Source organism: Anser anser (assembly GCF_964211835.1).
Source record: "Anser anser genome assembly, chromosome: 1".
Classification (NCBI taxonomy): Eukaryota; Metazoa; Chordata; class Aves; order Anseriformes; family Anatidae; genus Anser; species Anser anser.
In genome coordinates, this window is record NC_139720.1 from 76,241,995 (window position 1) to 76,262,272 (window position 20,278).

General features: G+C 44.1%; 1 protein-coding gene across 11 annotated transcripts in view; it reads left to right on the forward strand.

The window, feature by feature from the left end:
* Positions 1–2,197: 2,197 nt before the first annotated feature.
* The window catches only part of ITPR2 (inositol 1,4,5-trisphosphate receptor type 2), a 266,325-nt gene continuing 248,244 nt past the window's right edge, over positions 2,198–20,278 (forward strand). For 8 of the 11 annotated variants that reach the window (XR_014578295.1, XM_083820746.1, XM_083820754.1 and 5 more), the window contains exon 1: positions 2,199–2,496. Coding sequence is in view for 10 of the 11 variants with exons in the window: in XM_083820746.1 (XP_083676872.1) it covers positions 2,405–2,496 (92 nt within the window). In the remaining variant the exon portion in view is untranslated. Of the gene's footprint in view, positions 2,497–12,421; positions 12,583–12,993; positions 13,023–20,278 lie in introns of those variants that run through there. The other 3 variants (XM_083820752.1, XM_083820753.1, XM_083820748.1) reach the window with 3 other exon arrangements.

Consider the following 20,278-nt stretch of genomic DNA (forward strand, 5'->3'; position numbering starts at 1 on the left):
GGGGGGAGTTAATGCTTGTTAAAAATGCTGGAGGAGCATTTGTCACTACTGAAGCTTTCTGTGTGCAAGGAGAGGATCAGCAAGGATTCCTCTGGTCTGCTTACCCTATGTGATCTTTGCACCGATTTAAGACCCGATCTAAAAAAGCAGGTAAGCGCTTTATTATTTTCACCATATTAATCTAGTAATGTAGGTGAGATCGTTAGGCTGTTTCAAGGATATGGGTTTAAAATGAAGCATTTGCTTAAATACCTGCCTGCTTTGACCTTTACTCCCCCCAACCTCCACCCCCAAATGCTGATTTCATAAGGCTCATTTCTATCTAAAAGCCATCACTGCTTGGAATTGGATCAAGATTTCCAGTTCTTTTCATATATATCATTAGAGAGCTAGGAGGCATTAACAGCTTTCAGCTGTGAGTGTGCTCCAGCTGAGCTGGGATGAGCAAGCCTAGGGATGAAGGGGAATGCAGTCCCATCAGTCTGAGCTTCGCCACAGTAAGCATATGCTAATTATTTTCTAAAATTACTCTTGTAATGCCCAAACTCAATTGGCGAGGGTATAGCTATGGTATACTGTCCTGCTTCACAGCTGGCAACTGAGGGGGATGCCTCGGGTATCAGGGGACACTTCAAATGGCACCATATTACCCATGTTTAGGCAACAGTTGAACCTTTCTGTGTGCAAACAGTCCCAAGGGGTGATTTTCTGCCAGGCGGATACAGCCGTTTCAGCAGGCAGGCTCGATGCTCGGCCAAGTTCTGAGTCCATCCCCAGGAAAACTCCCACTGATCTCAAGCATGCCAGGGTCTGCTGTTGGGAAATGAAACCTGCCTGACTGAAGAGTCTTAATTAGGCAATTAAAGCCTGATGTAAAATTGCTGAGATAAACAGGGTCTGGAGGCACAGAATATTGACAGTGCATTGTAAAACCTTTGCTGTTCAGCCCCAGGCTTCAGACTGTCCAGGACTCGTTTCAGGAAACAAAGCACCAGGCTCCTCTGCTGCCTCATAGCTCCTGTCAGGGACCCCAGGGTCAAGCTTTTTCACTCACTCAGCACGCGGGTGTGAGCATTAGCTTCTCTCCTTTGGCGCTGCTCTGACTTCGCTTCAAATTCTCATTAGTTTTAATCAAGTCCAACTTTGGGATTTAATACCTGTGTTCTGGGTGGTTTGAAATGCCCAATTTTCGGTTTCCCTGTGCTGACGCTGTTGCCAGCACAGGGAAGTGCAGCTCTGTCATCTCTCCTGTCCCACCCCAGCTGCATATCGGTTCCTACGTCCCTCCAGTGGCTCCTGTTTCCTTCCCACTGTCACCTCAGCAGTGGGGTGGCATCTGCTGCTCAGTTTGTTGTCCCTGAGCCGGTTTCCATAAGCCCTTTCACAGCTGGGGACTCCAGCCAGCTGCTTGGTTCATGCAGGAGGCCTCATCGCCTTCTGAACTGACCTGAAGTTTTTGTTTCTTTTGCAGAAGCATTTTAATAATCATGGTTATTCGAGGAGACTGAACTGGAAGAATTTGGTGTCAGAGCTAGGGCTTGTGTGTACACTTGTATGTAAGAAGAGCGCAAGCTCAGGTCCTTGATCGTGGCTTTGTATCCTGGTGGATACAAAGAGTTGACAAATTCGGAATGTATGTGTAAGAGAGCAAAAGGGGGGAGTCTAGAATGATGTAACAGGCTTTTCTGTACAGGCCAGATGGTAAAACTTTTTATTTTCTTTTAACTTTAATTTGAAGACTCAGCATTTCTGATGCCAAGAACTTACGCTCAGTAAAAAGTGAGATAAGGCTGGAATCTGTAAATATGGGAAATTAAATACAAGTGGGAAGTTCTCTACTCATTCCCCATTTACAGCAAATCTGCAGCCACACTTACGCTCTCGGCCTATTATTTGGGACAGCAAGAGATTAGTAGTGTGCAGCCATGCTGTTGGACCAGGGGTGAACCACTGGCTTATAAATGCCAACAAAATCGCCTGAAAAACACACGGGGTATAAACAGTGGTGCCTGAGAGCCGTGCTGGGCAAGGGGCTGTACCCGCTCTCCTCACAGAATGGAGGTCCCTCATCCCCCCGCCGCCCGGGGCTGCCGGCGGCCGCTCCCCCCGGCAGCGGCGGCCACGCGGTCGGGCCCGGGGCCGGTCGGGGCGGGCCGGGGCAGGCGAGGCGGCGCCGGGAGGCGGTGCGGGGCGCCGGGAGGCGGTGCGGGGCGCCGCGGCGGGCGGTGGAGGGCAGCGGCGGCGCGCTCATGTCAGCCCCGGCAGCGCCGCGGTGAGGGCCGCGGCCGGGCCCGCGCTCGCCGCCCGCTCCGCAGCGCTTAGACGGCCGCCCCCCGGCCCGGCTCGGAGGGAGAGCGGTGCGCGTGTGTGAGGGGAGCGCGGAACGGGCTGAAAATGAGGCAAAATGTCTGAGAAAATGTCCAGCTTTCTGTACATCGGGGACATCGTGTCCCTCTACGCCGAGGGCTCTGTCAACGGCTTCATCAGCACTCTGGGGTGAGTGCGGGGCAGGAAGCGCCCGGCGGCGGCGCAGCGGGCAAAGGAGGAAGCGCGGGGCCGGGGGGCCACGGCAGCGCTCGCAGCCGCCCGGGGGGAGTCCGGACCGGGCGCCCGGGGGGGTGCCGGGGGCTGCTGGGGGTGCCCACTGCTCGGCGCGATCCCCGCGGCTTCGCCCGGCCGGGCCGGACCAAACCGGAACCGGGCAGCGCCGGCGGCGGCACCGGCCCCGTTCGGCACCGGGGCGCTCTGCGGGGTACCTGCGGCTCGCTTCCACTTGGTTTCACTTCCTTTCGGCTCATTTCATTTTATTATAGTTTATTTCATTTTCATTTTATTACTATTTTATGTTTTTTAATAATTTTATCTTTTTTTTTTTGGGGGGGGGGGCTGCTTTACTTCAGAGATGCAAAGGATGAGAACTTGACTCGCTCTCATAATCAGCTCATTGCCCCCTTTCCCTCTCACCGGTGTTCAGCTGAGGTCTTACCTGCAATAAGCAGACGTTTCTAGTCAGATATTTCACGGGGATGCTTTTTTTTTCCATCAGCTGTTCTTTCTCTTCACAGGATGAAAAGTTGTAGTTTAACTTGGGCTGTAGCACTCCTGCTTGCTCGAGGCTTTCATTAGCACTGTAAATCCCCTGCCTGGAACCCTAGAGAAGCACGCTGACATGACGTTAGGAGTGCACCGATACCTTTCTTTAAACTGTCACATCGCGTGGTCGCAGCGACAGATCCTGAGGGTGCAGTGGTTCCCTCTGATGTTGGTAGGAGAGCTGCAGCAGTTTCAGTGATTTTTGTGGCACGGCCAAAGTAAGCACGTCCTTAACCATTTGTCAGTGGAAATGTCTCCTGCGCTGCATGAATCATAGCAATTCGATTGGTGAGGCAGCTCAAACTCTGGTTAAATATCAGTGCTGTTTATTGCTTAAACATTAGCAGTACCTTGAGAACAACAGTTAAGCAAACATATCCCTTGCTAAAGCTGATCCTCTGCTAATTAACGTGTGCCTGGTTATTGCCCCTGCCTGTTGTTTTGGACTGCTGGTGGCCTGAGGTCTCTTCGGTGGGGACTGCAGGGCAAAGTCAGGGCAGTACCAACATGCTAACAGCTAATGCCTGTGCCTATGTCTGTGTCACCTGCTGGGGTACCCTGACTGGAAAAAAGCTGCTGTTGAAGGTCATCTGTATTTCTTTATCTTATTATTACTTCCTATCCTTGCTGTTCAATCATTTCATCAGTTTACAAGTATTTTTCCATAGTTTGTTCCTCTATTTGTTAGTTTTGTGCCTTTTCTATCTGTGACTGTCTGTATTTTGTCTCACATCTCCTTTTGTTTTGCTGACTCCTGTCATTTTAAATCCTGCCTTCTGCAACTGGTAATCACTGGATATTGTTTCTTATTCTTGTAGCCCCTGCATTTCTTCTTTGTTGTCATAATTTTGTTGTTGTTTGGTTCTGTCTCATTGCTGCATCTAGGGGAAGCTAAGTTTCCCATACTTTACTTTTACTACTTGTTATGTTAAGAAATGTACCTCATTTCACAGAATACCCGCTTGTCTGTGGTCACAGACATTCCTGCTGTGACCAGTGCTGGTACCACTGCACGTTTCATAAACGCATGCTGGCGTTCCCGTGTCGCAACCCAGAGGCCCTCCATTCATCCCTTGGAGTTAGGTCAGAACATTTGCCCCAGGTTTTATAGACAAGAAGCCAAGATAGCAGCTTGCCTGAGGCACACGGGAGCTCTTCCGCAGGAGAAGTAATTGAAGTCAAGCTAACACCCTAACTAACTGACTATTCAGGCTTTCTTCTCATAAGAGCCAGCTGAAGAAAACCACCTGGGATATGAGACAGGATGCCTCTGCGCATCTCTCCTTCAGCAGCAGGCATTGCCAGGGCTTCAAGTATGCTGAGGTAGCTCTGGTCTCTCCTCAGTGCAGCAGTTCTGTATCCTGCTCCCCAGCTGGGTACGGGCATCTGCAGAGCCGGCAGACTGGAGTTGAGGAGCTGAAGGCCTTGAAGGAAACATGAAGATACCAGTGGAAAACTCCCACGTCTACTAAATGGGAGCGCTGACCCCTCTGCTGGTGGTACGGGAGTTTGGACAGAAATGTAAGGTTGTGCTGCCAGGTCCTGTTACCTGTGCCAGCTAGTGAAATTACTGCCTTTGGAGCGGTTGCAGCAACACAAGAGGCAGAGGAAACACCAGTAAGTTCAGGGAAGAAGTTTGCCCAGCTGTGCATTCAGTGTGTGCTTGTGGCTGGACTTCTGTCTCCTGCATGCCCGTAGGCCCTTTGTTCAGCCCACACGTCTGATGGAGGCAGCCCTACCTTGCCGAGGTGCTACATGCATGTTGGCGAGGATGAAGAGGGTAAGAGCTGGGATGACTGCTTCCTCACTTCCTTTGACCGACGTGGATCCCTGTTTTTTTACCTCCTGCTGGTGTTGCTCAGGGTGCCATTTTGCAAGGTGCCAGGAGAGGAGGGAAAATTAGCTCGTGGCTCACATCCTTAAGGCCATCAGATAGTCTCATATGGAACTTTAAAGTTCTTGCAATAACTTTAAATCCAGGTCGGGTCTAGTGATTCTGCAGCAGGGAGAGAGTTCTGTTTATTTTAAGCTGTCAAAGGCTAATTGTTTCTTAAACAAAGCACAAGTGAGGCCATTCTATAAATAAGATAAGAAAGTGCACAGCACCTCTCTAAGTGGGAGAGGCCTGTCACGTAAGCGGCCTTACTCCTTGAGGAGTTGAACCAGCTCAACAGATTAGTTCTGAGGTAGAGATTTCCAGGCAAAGGCTGGGTTTCATGCATTTTCAGAATATTTTTTGCTCACTTGCTGATGCAGAAATTTTCACGTGCTCAGTTTGCTCATGAAACTTAACTCCAAGAGAAAGAGGCAGCTGAAATGTGCACATCAAGCACAGGGTGAGCTTAATATCTACTGGAATGTGAGTGTGGGATTCTTCTTCCTGTGCAGTGAGGAGGTCCAGGGGGTCCTCTGTGTCTGGGAGACAGGGGATCCACGTCCCGCATCTAGGCAAGTATGCCGAGGTGGTGCTGGGTGAAGGCAGGAATGCCTCTCCATGCCTCCCTCTGCAAAAATGGAGTCACTGGAACGATGAGGTGCTGGAAGTGGGACCCAAAAGATTGCAGCACTTCTTGGAGGTGGAAGAAACCTGTGTTCCTGTCCTTGTCTCAGGACATTTTTCTGTATTTACTATAAACAGCTGTTGGATGAAACACAGCATGAGGGCATTACTTTCAGATTTAATCCCTGGTAGTCAGAAGAGGAAACTGAACATCTCTTCCGCATCTCAAGTCAGCAGTGTAGTACTGGATGGGGGCAGGGAGAGGGAAGTGAGGCGGCACCACTCCTAATTCTTCATCTTGTATCTGTATTTAAAATAAGAGAGTGGCTGTGCACAGGTTTTTGGAAGAAGGGGCATGAAAACCTGTCTTCAGGAGGATGTTCCAGGCTGTGGATCCCAAGTGGACAGGAGCACCTCTGGGTCGTCTTTGAGAGGGTTTTAGGGCTTAGCATTCTCTGTTGGCTGCTGCAGGTCTTGGGGATAGTTGAGATACGGTGTCCAAGCAATCGCCTGCTCTTTTTTCTGTTTGCGTTGATTCTGGATCTGAATGCTGCTTTGAGATGCTGATGATGTCCAGTCTCAAGCGTCTGTGAGTTGTTTCTTCTCCTCAACATCCCCTTTTTAAAAAGGAGAAAGTTTATACATGTAAAAGTAGATCATCATTCAATATAGTAGAGAAAAGGAAATGTTTGGGAAAAGTAATTTACATCCATGCGTAATTTTCTGCCATTTCAAAATATATTTGTTACTGGATTATTGAGCTGTGCTAATAATGCTTTTTCTCCTTGTTTTTCAACCCTTAGAGTGCCTTAGCTTCTGCACGGTTTGAGGCTTTATGTCCCGGAGGAAGTAACGTGACAGAGCTAGGCAATGAATCTGAGTATTTTACTCTGTCCTTCAGTAGTGTCTGAACCCTGAGACCACCTTCCCCAGAGTCTTGGCAGTAAATGTGGGCATTGATGTTGGGAATTAGAGCTACTGTTAATCACCTTTAGGCACAATGAGGGGAAAAAAAAGTATTCTTGACTGGGGAGGCGGAAAAAAGTAAGAAGGACTGCCAGCATCAGCTGCTGGAAAGTTTGACAATGGGGCTGTTAGTCACCATCAGTGGCTGCATTCCTGTCTCACCTCCATAAAGGCGCTTCGGTGCTGTGGCAGGAGAGAGAGACCTCATGGAACGCAATTAATGGAGCATGCAGCTGGAGCTGCCTGCTAGGTAATATATGACCCTGTGTGGCAAGGAGTGCCAAGGCTTATTTCTAATTAGCAGCAAAAAATGTGTTGTAAAGTATTCATACTTTTTTTTCTCAAGTTTAGTGTTGATTTGGCTTGAGCAACGTTGCTCAATTTGTCAAGTGCTTGCTTGAACTTTCTTAGTTGAAATGAGTATCACAGTTTTATTCTGGCTCCTTCACTGGGCTTTAGTCTGTCTTGCTGAATTTGGACTTCATGCAAACAACATCAGTCATATTTTGTGAAAAGGCAAGGTTAAGTAGAAAGTGCATATGGAACAGCATAAATCAAAATATTACAAATATTGTGAAGGCTAAAATGTGTCATCTTGGTGGCCTCAGAAACGGTGCTAAGAAAAAAGATGTAGTGACTGATGATGCTGTGACACGCCACTGTATTTTCATCAGTGCACTTGTTTTCACTCTTCTCTTCTACTGCCTGAAAACGTAAACTCTGGTTAAGGAGCATCGTATATGTCCTTTAATAGCAGCAATTTTTTCTTTCTTTTGCCAGCTAACAAAATGCAATTAGGAGAGAATAAAAAGCCTAAAGAAAGTAAAAGTGGCACAACTGGAATTACTCTTAATCTAATTCTGATATATACAGAACCAAATATGTGGAACAAGGGAGGGAAGATGGATTTCTGCTTTCATGTGGGCAAAAGTACTTCTGTGTTTTGTTACGTAGGTACTTTATTTTCCTGATTGACAGTACCAGTAAGACTTGTCCATTAGGTTCTGTTTCTTAATATTTTTTCCTACTTTTTAGGCTTAGTGTTTTCAGAAACACACTTCTTTTGTCGTCTTCCTAATGCAAAAGCACTGATCTGTACCCTGCAACTTCTTTGAATGTATGCTGATGTAACTGGAAACATAAATTGGCTAATTATATGGCACTTTTCAGATATATGGTGTATTTCTTTTCTGTGATAACTTTTTTAAAGCATAAGATATATTATATGCACTATTAGATACCTTCATTGACTTTATAATAAATGCCACATAAGCAGAGATACAGACGTATAAATAAAACTCCCTATCTTGCCTACCTTGCAATCCTATGCATATATCAAAGCTTACATCCTCTGTAATTATCCCATTACATTAACAATTAGGCACTGCTCCAACTTTGCTGCTTATAATGAACTTATTTTGATGCTCATCTCAAATATTTTAACAACAGTGCCTTCCTTAAATAAACAATGGCACGGAGCTTTCCACAAAGCACTCTTGTGGGAATGCAGCAAGTAATGAGCCCCAGAGGTGGCTGGTTTCTCTCACAAGTTGTACTTGCACACAAAACACAGCTCAAGTGCGAAGGAGCATAGGAGTAGCCTTAATTACAGTGTAATGATTTATGAGACTGTATGCTGAAATGTAATATCCTTGGTTCAAAGAGCTCGTTATCAGACAAGCAGACGTGGAGAGAAAAGCGGGGTTAGGGAAAGAACCAATTGATTTAAAGTGAATTTATCCCAAAGCTGTGTGGTGGTAATGGAAATGAGAGAGGACTTGAATTTTAAGTGGAGACAAATGGTGTGGCTGTTTCTACTTCTGTAGTTCTCGACAGGACTATGGGTGGTGTGGGAAGTAGTCAGGAAAGAGGGGAGATTGTTTAACTTTCATCACTTCAAATCATATTTAACTTCCTTCTGTGTACCAAAGGGATTAACCAAACAGTCTTTATGTGGTTCCCTGACCCACTTGCAGTCACAGGTATCCTATATTTTGAAAGTGTCCCAGAAGGAAGAGTCGGCTCAGTCTGTGACTCCTCCAGCTTGGAACACCGCCTGGTGAGAAGTGCATAAACCTTTGGTCAGCCAGGCTGAACCGCCGGGCTCCTTGCTGCTGATGGTACAGGCTGCTATAGTTTGGCTACTGCACGGTGCTGCATACTGTGAAATACCACAAAGCCATGTCCTCTGTGTGTGTTTAATGCTCCTAAAAGTCTGGTTTCTACCTACTTTGAAAAGTCTGTTACATTTTGTGTGAATGGGAGACTGGCAAAGTTCAGGCGTAACTTTGCACTCAGGAATGTTTATAGAAAAAAATGGAGAAAGGAAAATGAATGGTAGTTCAGGGTTTTACTTTTTTTTCCTTGTCTGAACTGATTCTTTTAAACCTTCATTTACGTTATTTATAAACCTAATTTCCTCTAAGTGTTTGAATCAGTATTTCCACTGGTGCATCAATGTGCAGACACTTCCATCGTAGGTCTTGGATTCAGTTGTTTCCAGTGGTGCTAAACCTTGACTTCTTGGACCAAGAGTAAGATGATTGGGGTTGAATGTTTTTGTGTGGAAAGGTTCAGATAAAATGGCAGGAACATTTCTGAGAACAGGGTGAACAAAAATGCGTTTGTTATCCCTGCAGCCCTGTGTGGAGAAGCTGCAGCACAGTCTTGATGCCTGCTCTTCCTCTAGCACAAAGGGCTCCTCTTCCTCTGCTCCTCTTAAAATTTTCCCAGCTTTTGATAGGAGTGAGCCCTGGAATGATCTCACTGAGGCCACTGTGATAGTGTGGGCTGTCCTGGCACCTGCCTCGGGCTGGAGGGCAGTGAATATTACCTGGAAGAGGCAACTTCTCTGCTGGCTCTGGCTGCCGTGGGGTCTGAAGCTGGCTTGCAGTATGTGCGTCCCAGTTCCCAGGGGCTTCCACTTCTGGGAGGCATGGCAAAACTTTGCTTGCTCAATTGCTGCCCTTCTGTTCTCTGTCTCTGGGGGAGTAAAAAAAAGTTCTTGTTTTTGTTTTTTTTTTACTACCTCAGTTTGCTTTAAATCTGAAACAAACAAAGAAATTGCATTCTAGCGAAGTAATGATTTTGATTAAGAATTGGAAACAGTTAAAGAAGGAAAGCAAAAGACAGAAAACACAGGCTTAATATAAACTTGTTATTAACGTATTGTATGAGGTATTGCTTGAGATGGTGGAGAGCTATTTTGGCTGCAGCAGGCAAACAGTTGGGTCAGAAGTGGTCCTGTCACTCTAGGTCTGTCTTTCTGACCATCTTTCTGTGCCCAAATCTACACATCATATGCTTTTTTTTTTTTTTGATTGCTCTTGATAAGAACAACGCTTCATGCGCAGCATGTAATTTTAAAGCATGTCTTATTTACTGCTTAGAAATAGAGGAAAGACAACCCCAGAGCGCTGACCTGGCAGGACTGCCTGGGGGCTGTGTGTGCACTGCTGCTCTGGTAAATCATGGGTAAATCCTATAAGCAGGGTTTTCCTTGTGGCTACTTCAATTGGTGATCATGGGAAGACTGTCTTTCCCATGCTTTCTGGACTCCCTTTCTGGCCTTTGGATAACACAGAGGAAAAGGGGGAGATAGGTGCCATTGGTGAATGGAGAGTGAGGTGGTAGAGAAATGAAGAGAGCAATGTCCGGAAGCTGCTGTGTGCATGGGAAGAGGTAGGTCTGTGTGGTGGGGCAGTAACTGAATGAATGGTCTAAAAGGCAGCACGCATTAGAAAGGAAGTAGAAGTGAATAGAAACAGAAGATGACAGATAGTTGTTGAGAGATCTGCAGTCCCCTACTGTCAGAAAATAGCTCTGAAAGCTACTAGCAAGCCTTATTTCTTTTCAAATTACATAGAAGCAAGCAGCCTGGCCCTGTTGCTGTTAAGTGTGCTATTTCACATGGTAGATGTCTGTGTGTGTTCTCATTCAACTCAGTATTTTTTTTGGGGGGATTTTTGGTTTATGAAAATGCATAATAATACTACCTTCCATAAAAGAATGTCTGAATTACAAAATGAGTTCCTCAAAAAGAAAGAAATAGCAATTTTGCAGTTTTAAGATTGCCTATGCTACCTCACGTAATTCTCTGTAAAAACATGACGCAGTCCTTACTGACATGGTCATGTCCTATACTGCAGTGTATGGCAGGCTTGCTAAGTGCATGGGAAATCCAATGCTTTGTTAACAACTAAGCATTTATATAATGAATTCTGGTACTCCTGTAATCTTCTTATATATAATAAGTTTAGGACAGTTCATCTGAAATTCCCCTTTGGGTTGGTTACTGCTGCGTGATAGAAGGCATGGAGTTGAAATTCATTTGAAGTTAATTGGCAGAAGAAGGCTAGAAAAGCATATCCAAGTGTGGTTGTTATCGTTTGATGCTATAAATTGAAATTACTGCAGGTCTTCTCTGTACAAGGAATTGATATTAAAACAGTAATCAAGTTTTTCTTCTTTGACCTCTGGCAGATAAAAATCAATGTCATTTGAAAGAAAACCAAACCCTGACACTGGAGCTTTTCATATGAATCACAAAATACAGAAGCTTGTTATAATCCAACACTTGGACTTGTTATCTTGATTTTCTTTTAGAGGTTTGTTTGAATTTCAAACATGTTTTTTTTTTTCCTGCACTTGGCATATGCAAGTTAATGAATGTTGCAGAGGCAGCTGAAAGCTTGTAGTTGCAGGATAGAAAAGCAGCTGCTGAAACTCAAAGTAAGCCCCAAACTTTTACGCTGATGTGCCCACAGTTAACAGACAGCAACCCAGTTCATAAGGTTTTCTTCTCTTTTTACTGCCAATGTGTGCTAGCGTTCTTGTGTGCAGAGCAGAGGCAGGTCAAAGACAGGAGGCTTCAAGGCTGCTAGCTGCCTGCAAGCCTCCTCATGGTGCCTTGGATTCAAGCTAGAGCAGCAGCAGGCACAAACCACTGAGGAACCCTTCAGGACATGTTTCATTTCGCTGTGGGGAATTTTGCCTGGTTCCAGAGTGCATCTGCAACCTGATGCTTGTGACATTTTGTATAGTTGTACAATCTTGAACACTGATGTGGAAACCTGAATTAGGCAGCTCTAGAGGGCAGCTGTATTGAATGTGAGCAGTATTGTTTTGTCTTAATGCAATACCTGGCATCATTTATAAAGTTCCAGCTCTCAGGGCTCTATGAATTTTGGATATCCTCCGCTTCCATTTAAGAAAAAGTGAGTTACTCTCCCTCATGGATGTGGAGAAAAGCTTGAAAACAGTAATGGTCACAAAATAAAGGTGTGTAAGAAGTGCCCTGAGTTTAGTAGTAATTTTCTTCTACTAACTTTAAATTAGAGCACATGCTTTGCAGGTGGGGGGCTAACTAGTGGTGCATGAGACTGGAAACACTGCTTTTTGCATGACCTTGTTGATCTCATTTTAAAGTTGGCTGGACTTGGATATCTAACAGGCTCTGTAGTTGTTCTGAATAACTGAATCAGTACTGTGCTTTGCTAAGATACACTCAGTCAGCTTTTATATCTGGTTAGGATTTTGTTATTGTTCAGAATCAATAAGCAAAGAGGTAAACAAAGCTAACGTATTGGGAAAGACCAAATATCACTTTTGAAAACACTAAGAGCAGATCTTTCTAGTTAGGACTGGTGAAAAACGTTGAAATACATCTCTAAGCTAGTTCCATTTTTTCTGACCAAAGAACAAAAGTTGTAAGACTACCTACAAAGTTGTTTTTTTTTTTTTCCCTTCATTTAAAAAAACAAACAACTGCACGGGGTGAAAAAGGTTAACTGTCTGTTAATAGTATTAATTTGGATATCTTGGGCAGTTTCTGACTTCAATTATTTTGTTCTGCCAAGATAGATTTTACTCTTCAGTTTCAGCTGAATGCAGTGTTGTTTCCTTGCCATCCATCACTCATGAGGATGTCTGTTCATAGACTTCGCACCTGTCCCAACATGGAAAAATAAGGCCCAGTGAGCCTGACTCTCAAGACAGCTGTAAAGTTGGAGTTAAATGAAGAGGTTTGTGGAATTTCATTGTTTTAAATTTGGTATAAAGAAGAAGAAATCAGGTTTGCTGATGTAAAAATCAGGTAGGGCAATGTCTGTAATGCTTCTCAGGTTGAAGACAGAACTTAGTAAGCTGAGATTGAATGTTGAACAAGTTTCATGAGTAGTGAGCTGCTGTAAAAAATATTTTGAATTTTAGTGTTACTGTCATAAAAGTAAAGTTGAATATTGCAGTGAATATGGAAAGTTTAAGTTTCAAATTAGTCTTCAAGTATCTCTGTATATACAGTTACATATCATTGCTGTCATAGCATGCTGCTTATAAAGATTATTACAATACAGAAAAAAAGTCTTTGCCTTTAGATGGTAAAATTACAAAACGCACAATTTAATAGATATTGATTTTTTTTTTTTTATTTTTAGGTGAGGAGGTAATAATTTATTTCCATGGGGTAAGTGACAGTTTGTTGTAATAATATGTATTTGCTTAGAAAAAGTAACTAACAAAATAGTAGCCAAGATCCATGACAGCATTTCCTGTATAGGTAATCTGAGATGTAGGTTCGACACCTGAAAGTTTGTACTTACCAACTGGAAGTACGTTATGAAGCCATTTGGAAAAAAAAAAAAAAAACCAACAAAAAAAACTGTTGAGGAATATCCAAGTTGAGATTGAGGAATATCCAAGTTGAGATTTCTGCTTCTTTGGCTAGCTCTCCGGGATTACTCGCAGATAAATGAGGATTTGATCATGAAGTTGTTCAGAGACAGGCGTCTAGGTCTTCAGGGAGGGTACTGCTATGGACCCTGGGCAGCTGCAGGATTCAGGTTAGAGGTATGCTTGGTTTCTGTTAGCAATGGCATCTCTTGCAAAAACAAAGCAAGGTCAGGACCTGGCAGGCAATAAGTCCTGTCTGTATTAACTTTTGTAGTTGAGCAGGTTTTTCTGCCAGTGAATGTAAGGACCAATAACTGCATGTTTTATTTTTTTATTCCCCTCCCACCCTGCTGCCATGTAGTAGTACATAGGACATAGTTAAAACAAACAAACAAAAAAACATATGAAGTTCTGTTAAGACACCTCATTAGAAGCAATGTGCTTCTATGTGTTTCCTGTGCCAGGAAAAGAAGAATTTATAAAATTATTTCTGAATTAATGGTAAAGAATAAATTACCATTATGTGATCAGTAAAATACTTAATACCATCTGAGACTTGTCTTTATAGAGGAAAGAGCCCTTAAGTCTTCAGAACTGACATAGTCACTTGTGACTGATGATAACCTGCAATCATGAGGTGGATCCAACTTCCAAAATGGAAATTTGTGACTGGTGTCCTTGCAGAGATATGGTACAAGAAGTAGTCAGAGAAAAAAATAATGCACTAGCCAAAGAGACCAGTCAGAATTGATATCACCTGTAATACAAGAACTGGAAGCTCTACTGAAAGAATTAAAGCAAAACCAAATGTCATCTGAAAAAAGAACTGGGTGAATCGGACAGAATCAAAGCAGTATCTGGGGAGATTTCTTAACGAACCCTTTGGTGAGTTGCAGGCGAAAGCGAAACCTTTTATGGGTAGTAATTAAAGACTGTCTAGATGAGTTTCGGTAGTGAGCAGGCAATACAGCCACTCAGAAATGGCAAGGTGGGTTAATAGGATTGTCAAAAATACATTTACTGTTGTCCTGATTAGGTTTTTCACAAAGGTAGTTGAGCTTTGGATTGATTTGTGACAATCAAGCAAAGCAAAGGCTCAGCAAAGACTTGTGGACTTCTGAAGTGATCTTGCAGAGCACTTCTGAGTACTGTAGTAATCACTTATCCAAGTGTGGAAGCATGGGTATGAGAAGATAAAGGGGAGTTTGGAAGGTGACATTACGATAAAGTTTTTGAACTATCTGGGGAGAACTCCTGTTAATGCTTAAAATTTCAAGCAATTTCATCATCATCTGTCTGAGGAAAAAAGTACAGGGCCAGGACAGGCTATCATGAGGGCAGTTTGCCATGTAGTTATAGGAATTAATCGGGCTGTGCTTTCTTGGGCATTCACAGATTTTGGAGCAGCACAGTGACCATAGTGCCTCATCCAAATGAACTCTTTGGAGGCTAGCTGCAGACATTGCCTTAGGCAGAAGATCAAAGGATTGGTGGTTATTTCAAGGAATGAGACCGCTGAAAAAGGGATTACTTTTTCTTCCCTTCCTGTAATTTACAAAACCTCCTGAATAAGATGCAAAGCTTCTTGAATCACCCAGTTGAGAAATGTATTTGTCTTCCTGGAATGGAGTTTAGAGGAGCCAGAAGCTTCTCAAAGAGATGATTTTGGGAAAAGTCTTAAACATCCCCTCACAGTGGCAAGATCAAAGTTTTCTGTTCACATTGGGCAAGGTCAGAGTTCAGAAGTGAGGTAGTACATAGGAGATGGGGAAAATTGAATGACTGGTACCATTTTTGCCTGGTTATGTTATTTTCAGACATTGTATCATGTCTTTGAAACCGCTGGATTTGGGGGGCTGCAAAAGTCATAGCTGATGTGAAAAAGATATGATTTGGTGATGTGTAAGCAGGATGTGGAAAATGGTGCAGGAAATGTGATGTTTGTATGATAGATAAAAAAGAGAGAGCCCCAATGCCAACAGTATCTTGTGTGGGCATCAGTGGAGTGTCTTGCTAAAGAGCTTAGTTTCTTTATTTTTTTTCTGCCAGATAATTGATTATTATGACTTCAGAGTGATAGTTACAATTAATATAGCATGACTGACTTCATGAAGCGGCCTGACTTGTGAATTCAGGCACCAAAGGGCACTGGAAATAGAATAAAATTTTCTGAATGATTCTTGTAGATTTAGCACCTTATTTTATATGTAGTTGCGATACAGTGCTGGACAGTGGTCTAGCTTGTTGTGACAGGTGCATGAGGTGAAGAGACCAAGTGCATGTTTGGACTAAAAAAAGATTTCCAGCAAGCTGGGTTGAAAAAAAGCATTTTTGGTAGCTGCTTTTCATCTAATTATCCCAGTTTAACAGAGGACATACAAGATCTAGAGGCATTTTATCACTTCAGTAAATAAGGACTGAAAATATCTTGTCAGCTCTTCTTCCCAACCATGTCAGTACTTGCTGTGTACCATGAATCAATCATAATTCCAGACTTGCCGGAGCGATAAGGTGTCTTCAGGTATCTTTAGATACTGTCAGAGTGGTCTCTGCACCATGGCTGCAGGTATCTAGGTTGGTGGTTGATGTTACCTCTTGGGGAACTTTGGAATTTCTGCTTTCTGCCCGTTTCTGTTCAAGAATGGGATGTTTTTATCTGATGGTAGTTAGAGGGGTCAGGTCCGAGTGCTTGTTTTCTAAGGATTTGACAAAAGCACTCGTTATTTCAATTAAAACACAGGTACAGCTTTTTCTTCCTGAATTTTGTATCCAGAAGGAATATGGATCTTCTTCGTAAGCTGGACCATAAATATCTACCACAAGTTCTTGATCCTTCTCCATATAAAGTGGGAATGCATTCATCTGAGAGAAGTGAGGTAGTTTATTCAGTCTAGCTGGAGAGAAGAGGGAGGTGGCTTTCCTGTGCAGTCAGTGCAGTATATCAGCAGCTCTTTTGGGTAGTGCTTGGTCTTGGTCTCTGGGCTGTGCAGCCTGAGGTGGTTCGCTGTGGTTCCCTGTTCCCAGCGTTTAATCTACTGTGTCAGTCATGGAGGAACAGGAAGTTCATTTTGTCCCCGTTACCAAGCTAAGGAACCCTGAAAGAGCGGTTTGTGCTGGCAGAGGCATGCTTGAGTATCTTTTGCATGACTGACGTTGCTTTGACTTTCTGCCAAAGTGCTTGCAGTTTGTGTGGTTGGAGGGAGGATGTTGAAGGGAAAATTTGAGCAGCAGGGGTCCACACAGCCTGAGTAGTAGATAGCAAATGATCATCTGTTATCACTAAAGATTCAATCCAATTATGCAGTTTCTGCTTGTGGTCTAGACTGAAAAATTAAGAGAGTCTGAGTCTCAGTATGCTGATGAATTTGGCTTCCTGTTAGTTTGCAGGGAGGAGGAGATGCTCTGATCTCTGCCCAGGCTAGGGATTTATTTCAGGATTCTGGTGATTCCTCCAGTACTCAGTCGCTAGACTGAAGATGGGATTTTCTGGGTAGACGGTGCATGTGGAGGGACTGAAGATAGCTGCGAAGAAGCTGACAGGTTGTTGGTAACAACATAGATGTAAGTGGCCCAGATGCTTCTGTAGAGCCTGAACTGTCCAAGGAGAGGCAGTGGCTGGCTAGCGGCTCTTCCTGTTCTGGAGCTGATGGAGCTGGTGTTCACACCTGAAACTGGCACCTGAGAGGCCAGATGAATTTCTGGGCTTCCGGATTTCTGGTTTATATTAGCCCTAATACCGAAGCAACTGCTTTCAAATGGGTCTTGGCCAGAGGAGGTTGCTGGGGGGCACCAGGAAGTCTTGTTTTATTTCTGCCATCTTTGCTACCGTGTGTTGAGAGCAGGGGGAAGTGGGAATTTGTGCCAGCCGATCAGTCCCTTGCAGGTGATGAATGGAGAGCTCGCCGGTCAGCTGCTTTCTGGGCACTTTGCATAGCCAGAGGAGGTCAGAAGAGAATCTGTTCCAAATGCCAGTTGAGTCTGTCCCACGAGTATGGCAAAATCTGCATAAAGTTAGTTGGCAGTAACTTACATAAGTGCTGTGATACCTTGTTTTCATTACAGGACAGCAAGTTAGATACAAACTTTGCCGTTATATGAACACAGGGCTTTGTACACAAACAAATAGCTATTTCTGGTCCTCATTACCTAGAAAATAAATTAAACTTGAAAGCAAAAAATAAACAAAAATACATTCTAAAACATCATCAGGCTGAGGATTAGAAAAAAGAAACATCAGAGGTTCAGGCTCGCTTCCAACTCACATAATTGCTAACGCAAAGCTGCAGGCCAGGGTGCAGGAACAATTTGTACACCTTTTAAGTTGCTGAAGTAGTAAGCAGCAGTGTCCATTCAGTGGAATAAATCCTCATCCCCACTTTCCATTTCTTTAAGAAAGATTATTATTCAGGTTTAACCAGTATCTGTTTATATCGTAATGGATTAACTGCCACTGCCTTATTTAGCAAGGGAAAAATTCATATGTGAGTAAACTGTGGTATCAGAGATTATTGTGCATTCTGGCTTGGTGAATAGTTTATCAAGCCACTGAGACTGGGGATATGCATTTACTTTACAAGCCATTTTTTATCAGTGGGTGCATGTTACTGTTCACCATCAAAACAGTTTATGCAAGTGCTTCTTAGCTCTCTCCAAGCAATATGAGTTCATATACTTAAAACAATTTAGTTGATGATTTTTGCTAGCTGAGTTGACTGTTGCTTGGAGACAGTCAGGCTCTAGAAGGTTGTAACACAAAATGAATGAACAAGCCTAATGTTTACTTCTGCCCTTTCCTGTATTTGGGTCAGCTTAGTCCTTTTATTGAATGTTGTGATCTATGAGTGTCTCACCTTGTCACTCAAAAAAGTGTCAGGCATCACCTAAGCCAATGCTGTTTTGTTTCCATGTGTCAGATTGGAAGATGACAGAAAGCTCTGCTTTGAAAGAGGTGCTTGGGGCAGCGCTGGCAGCTGTGTTTCTCAGTCAGAGAGAAAGCTTGGGCAGAGCGGGTCTCTTTTAGTAGGAGGCCAGACCTTGTGCCGTTCAGGCTGAAGCATCTCAATGTCCTCATAAAAAAAGGAAGTGTTAATCAAAATATAGCAGACAAATTGTTTATGTGAGTGGATGAGATTATCCCAGACAATGTGATGCTGTTTGACTTGGAGAAAGAACTGTATAACCATACACAAAGCTGCACTTTAGAGATAGTTGCTTGGCTTTTTGATTGTGTAATGAAATCTGGAGAGGTGATAAAAATGGAGCTGATTTTGGGTGCGGTGCTGTACTATCTCTTCAGATCAGCTTATAGCTGAGTATTTGTTATTTACTATGCACGAATGAATAGGGAATTGTAGCTAAGGCAGTGAGCAGATTTTTAATCTTAATGTGCCAGGCAGTGGGTTAGCTTCTTGTGATAATATATAGCAGTGCGGAGAGACTGGTGGAGTGATAAGGAAAAGGTTAGAATAGTTTTTCTCTGCTGAAAATCATTGCACAATATTAGATTGACTTTAACAGGGCTTTTTAAACAAGAGTTGTGTACGCCAATTAGTTTGCTTAACTTGAAACTAGATTTGAACTTTGGTATGCTTCTTTGTCCAGGGCCCCTTTCAGGGGAAGTGTCCAGCAGCATGGCAGCCTTGCTGCTACCATTCAAAGTCATTGTGGGAACCAGGGTGGCAGGGATGTAAACCTTAGGATTTTAGGCTTGCCTGCAATTACTTTTAATACTGTCCACTGATACAAAGAGACGGAATATACGCAGTATCCTGAGTTCTTCCTGGGAGGGGCTGCTAAAATGTATCCCAGTTATTTATTTTTTCCATTGAGAAAATAGAAACGGGTAGCCCTACAGAACTGACATCTCCGAAAAGAGAAACAGGCGGGTTTTTATTGCCTGCCGCCATGGTCCCTTTCATATTAATCAGAGAACAGCCCAGGTTGGAAGGGGCCTTGACAGATCATCAGATCCAACCATTAGTGGGAAAAGAGAGCCTGGAAGAAATTCTCTCTTGGCAATTTGTTGACTGAGAGTTGGTTGAGTGAAAATGACTGCTTACTCTGTCACCCACGTTGTTCTCACCTTGCTTCAGTTCCTTGTGGTCTCTGCATAGTCTTTTGCAAACCAGGTCCTTTCCTTTCTTTCTTGTGCCACTGTTAATACTGTTTCCCTTTTTCCCCCTCACCTCAGAAGGTGATGGACTCCTGCCCCCTCACATCTCCTTTTCCTGAGGCCTGGAGCTCCATTGGCGTGCCATCCCACAGCCTGCCTTTCTCATGCGTCAAATGTTGTCCCCTCCCCACCCACCTCTTGGTCGGGGGAGCATGTGGGTGCCGGTGGCGATGGAAAACTGCTCGCTGTAGCAGGGCAAGCCAAGAAATCCCCAGTGATTCCTTGAAGGTTGCAACTTAGAACTCTGCTCTGGGGTGCCAGCAGTTTCACCCTTGCTTCTCTCCCTTGCCATGCCTCCTGCTGGCCAGGGTTATGCGACTGCTGCTTGCCCAGTGTTGTGTAACGCATTATAATGGTGAATGGAGAAGGGGATTTTTTTGGTTTTTTTTTTCTTCTCCATGCATACAATGAAAGGAAGCACTGCAGTAAACTAAGCCGTGGGGGAAGCTTTCCTGGCACGTTACCATGTAACACTTTTTCATCCTGTTCTTCTGCTCCAAGCCCTCCATGGGCAGGTGGGGACTCTGGGTGCTGGGGGGCTCATACCCTGAGCTTGGCCCTCTGACAGCCCACATGTGCTGCTGCCAGCTGCTCGGGCTTCCTCGGGCAGCGTGTGAGCGTGCTAACCATTGGGGATAGGACCACCAAGATGGTGCTCGCTGTAGGTGCTGTGGTTGCAGTGGAGTGAAGCATGGTGGAGTGCCTTTGCTTTCTCATCTGACATCGTGGGGGATGCAAGAAAGGCCTCACTTTGTCATGACAGGAGGAGGAAGGACACCTTTCCCTGGGTTTGGGCAAGAGGAGGGAAGCTCTTGCACATCTGAGTGCACTAGAGCCTGCGTAGAGCAGTGCTATTTCATTGCTGACAGCGAAAGGGA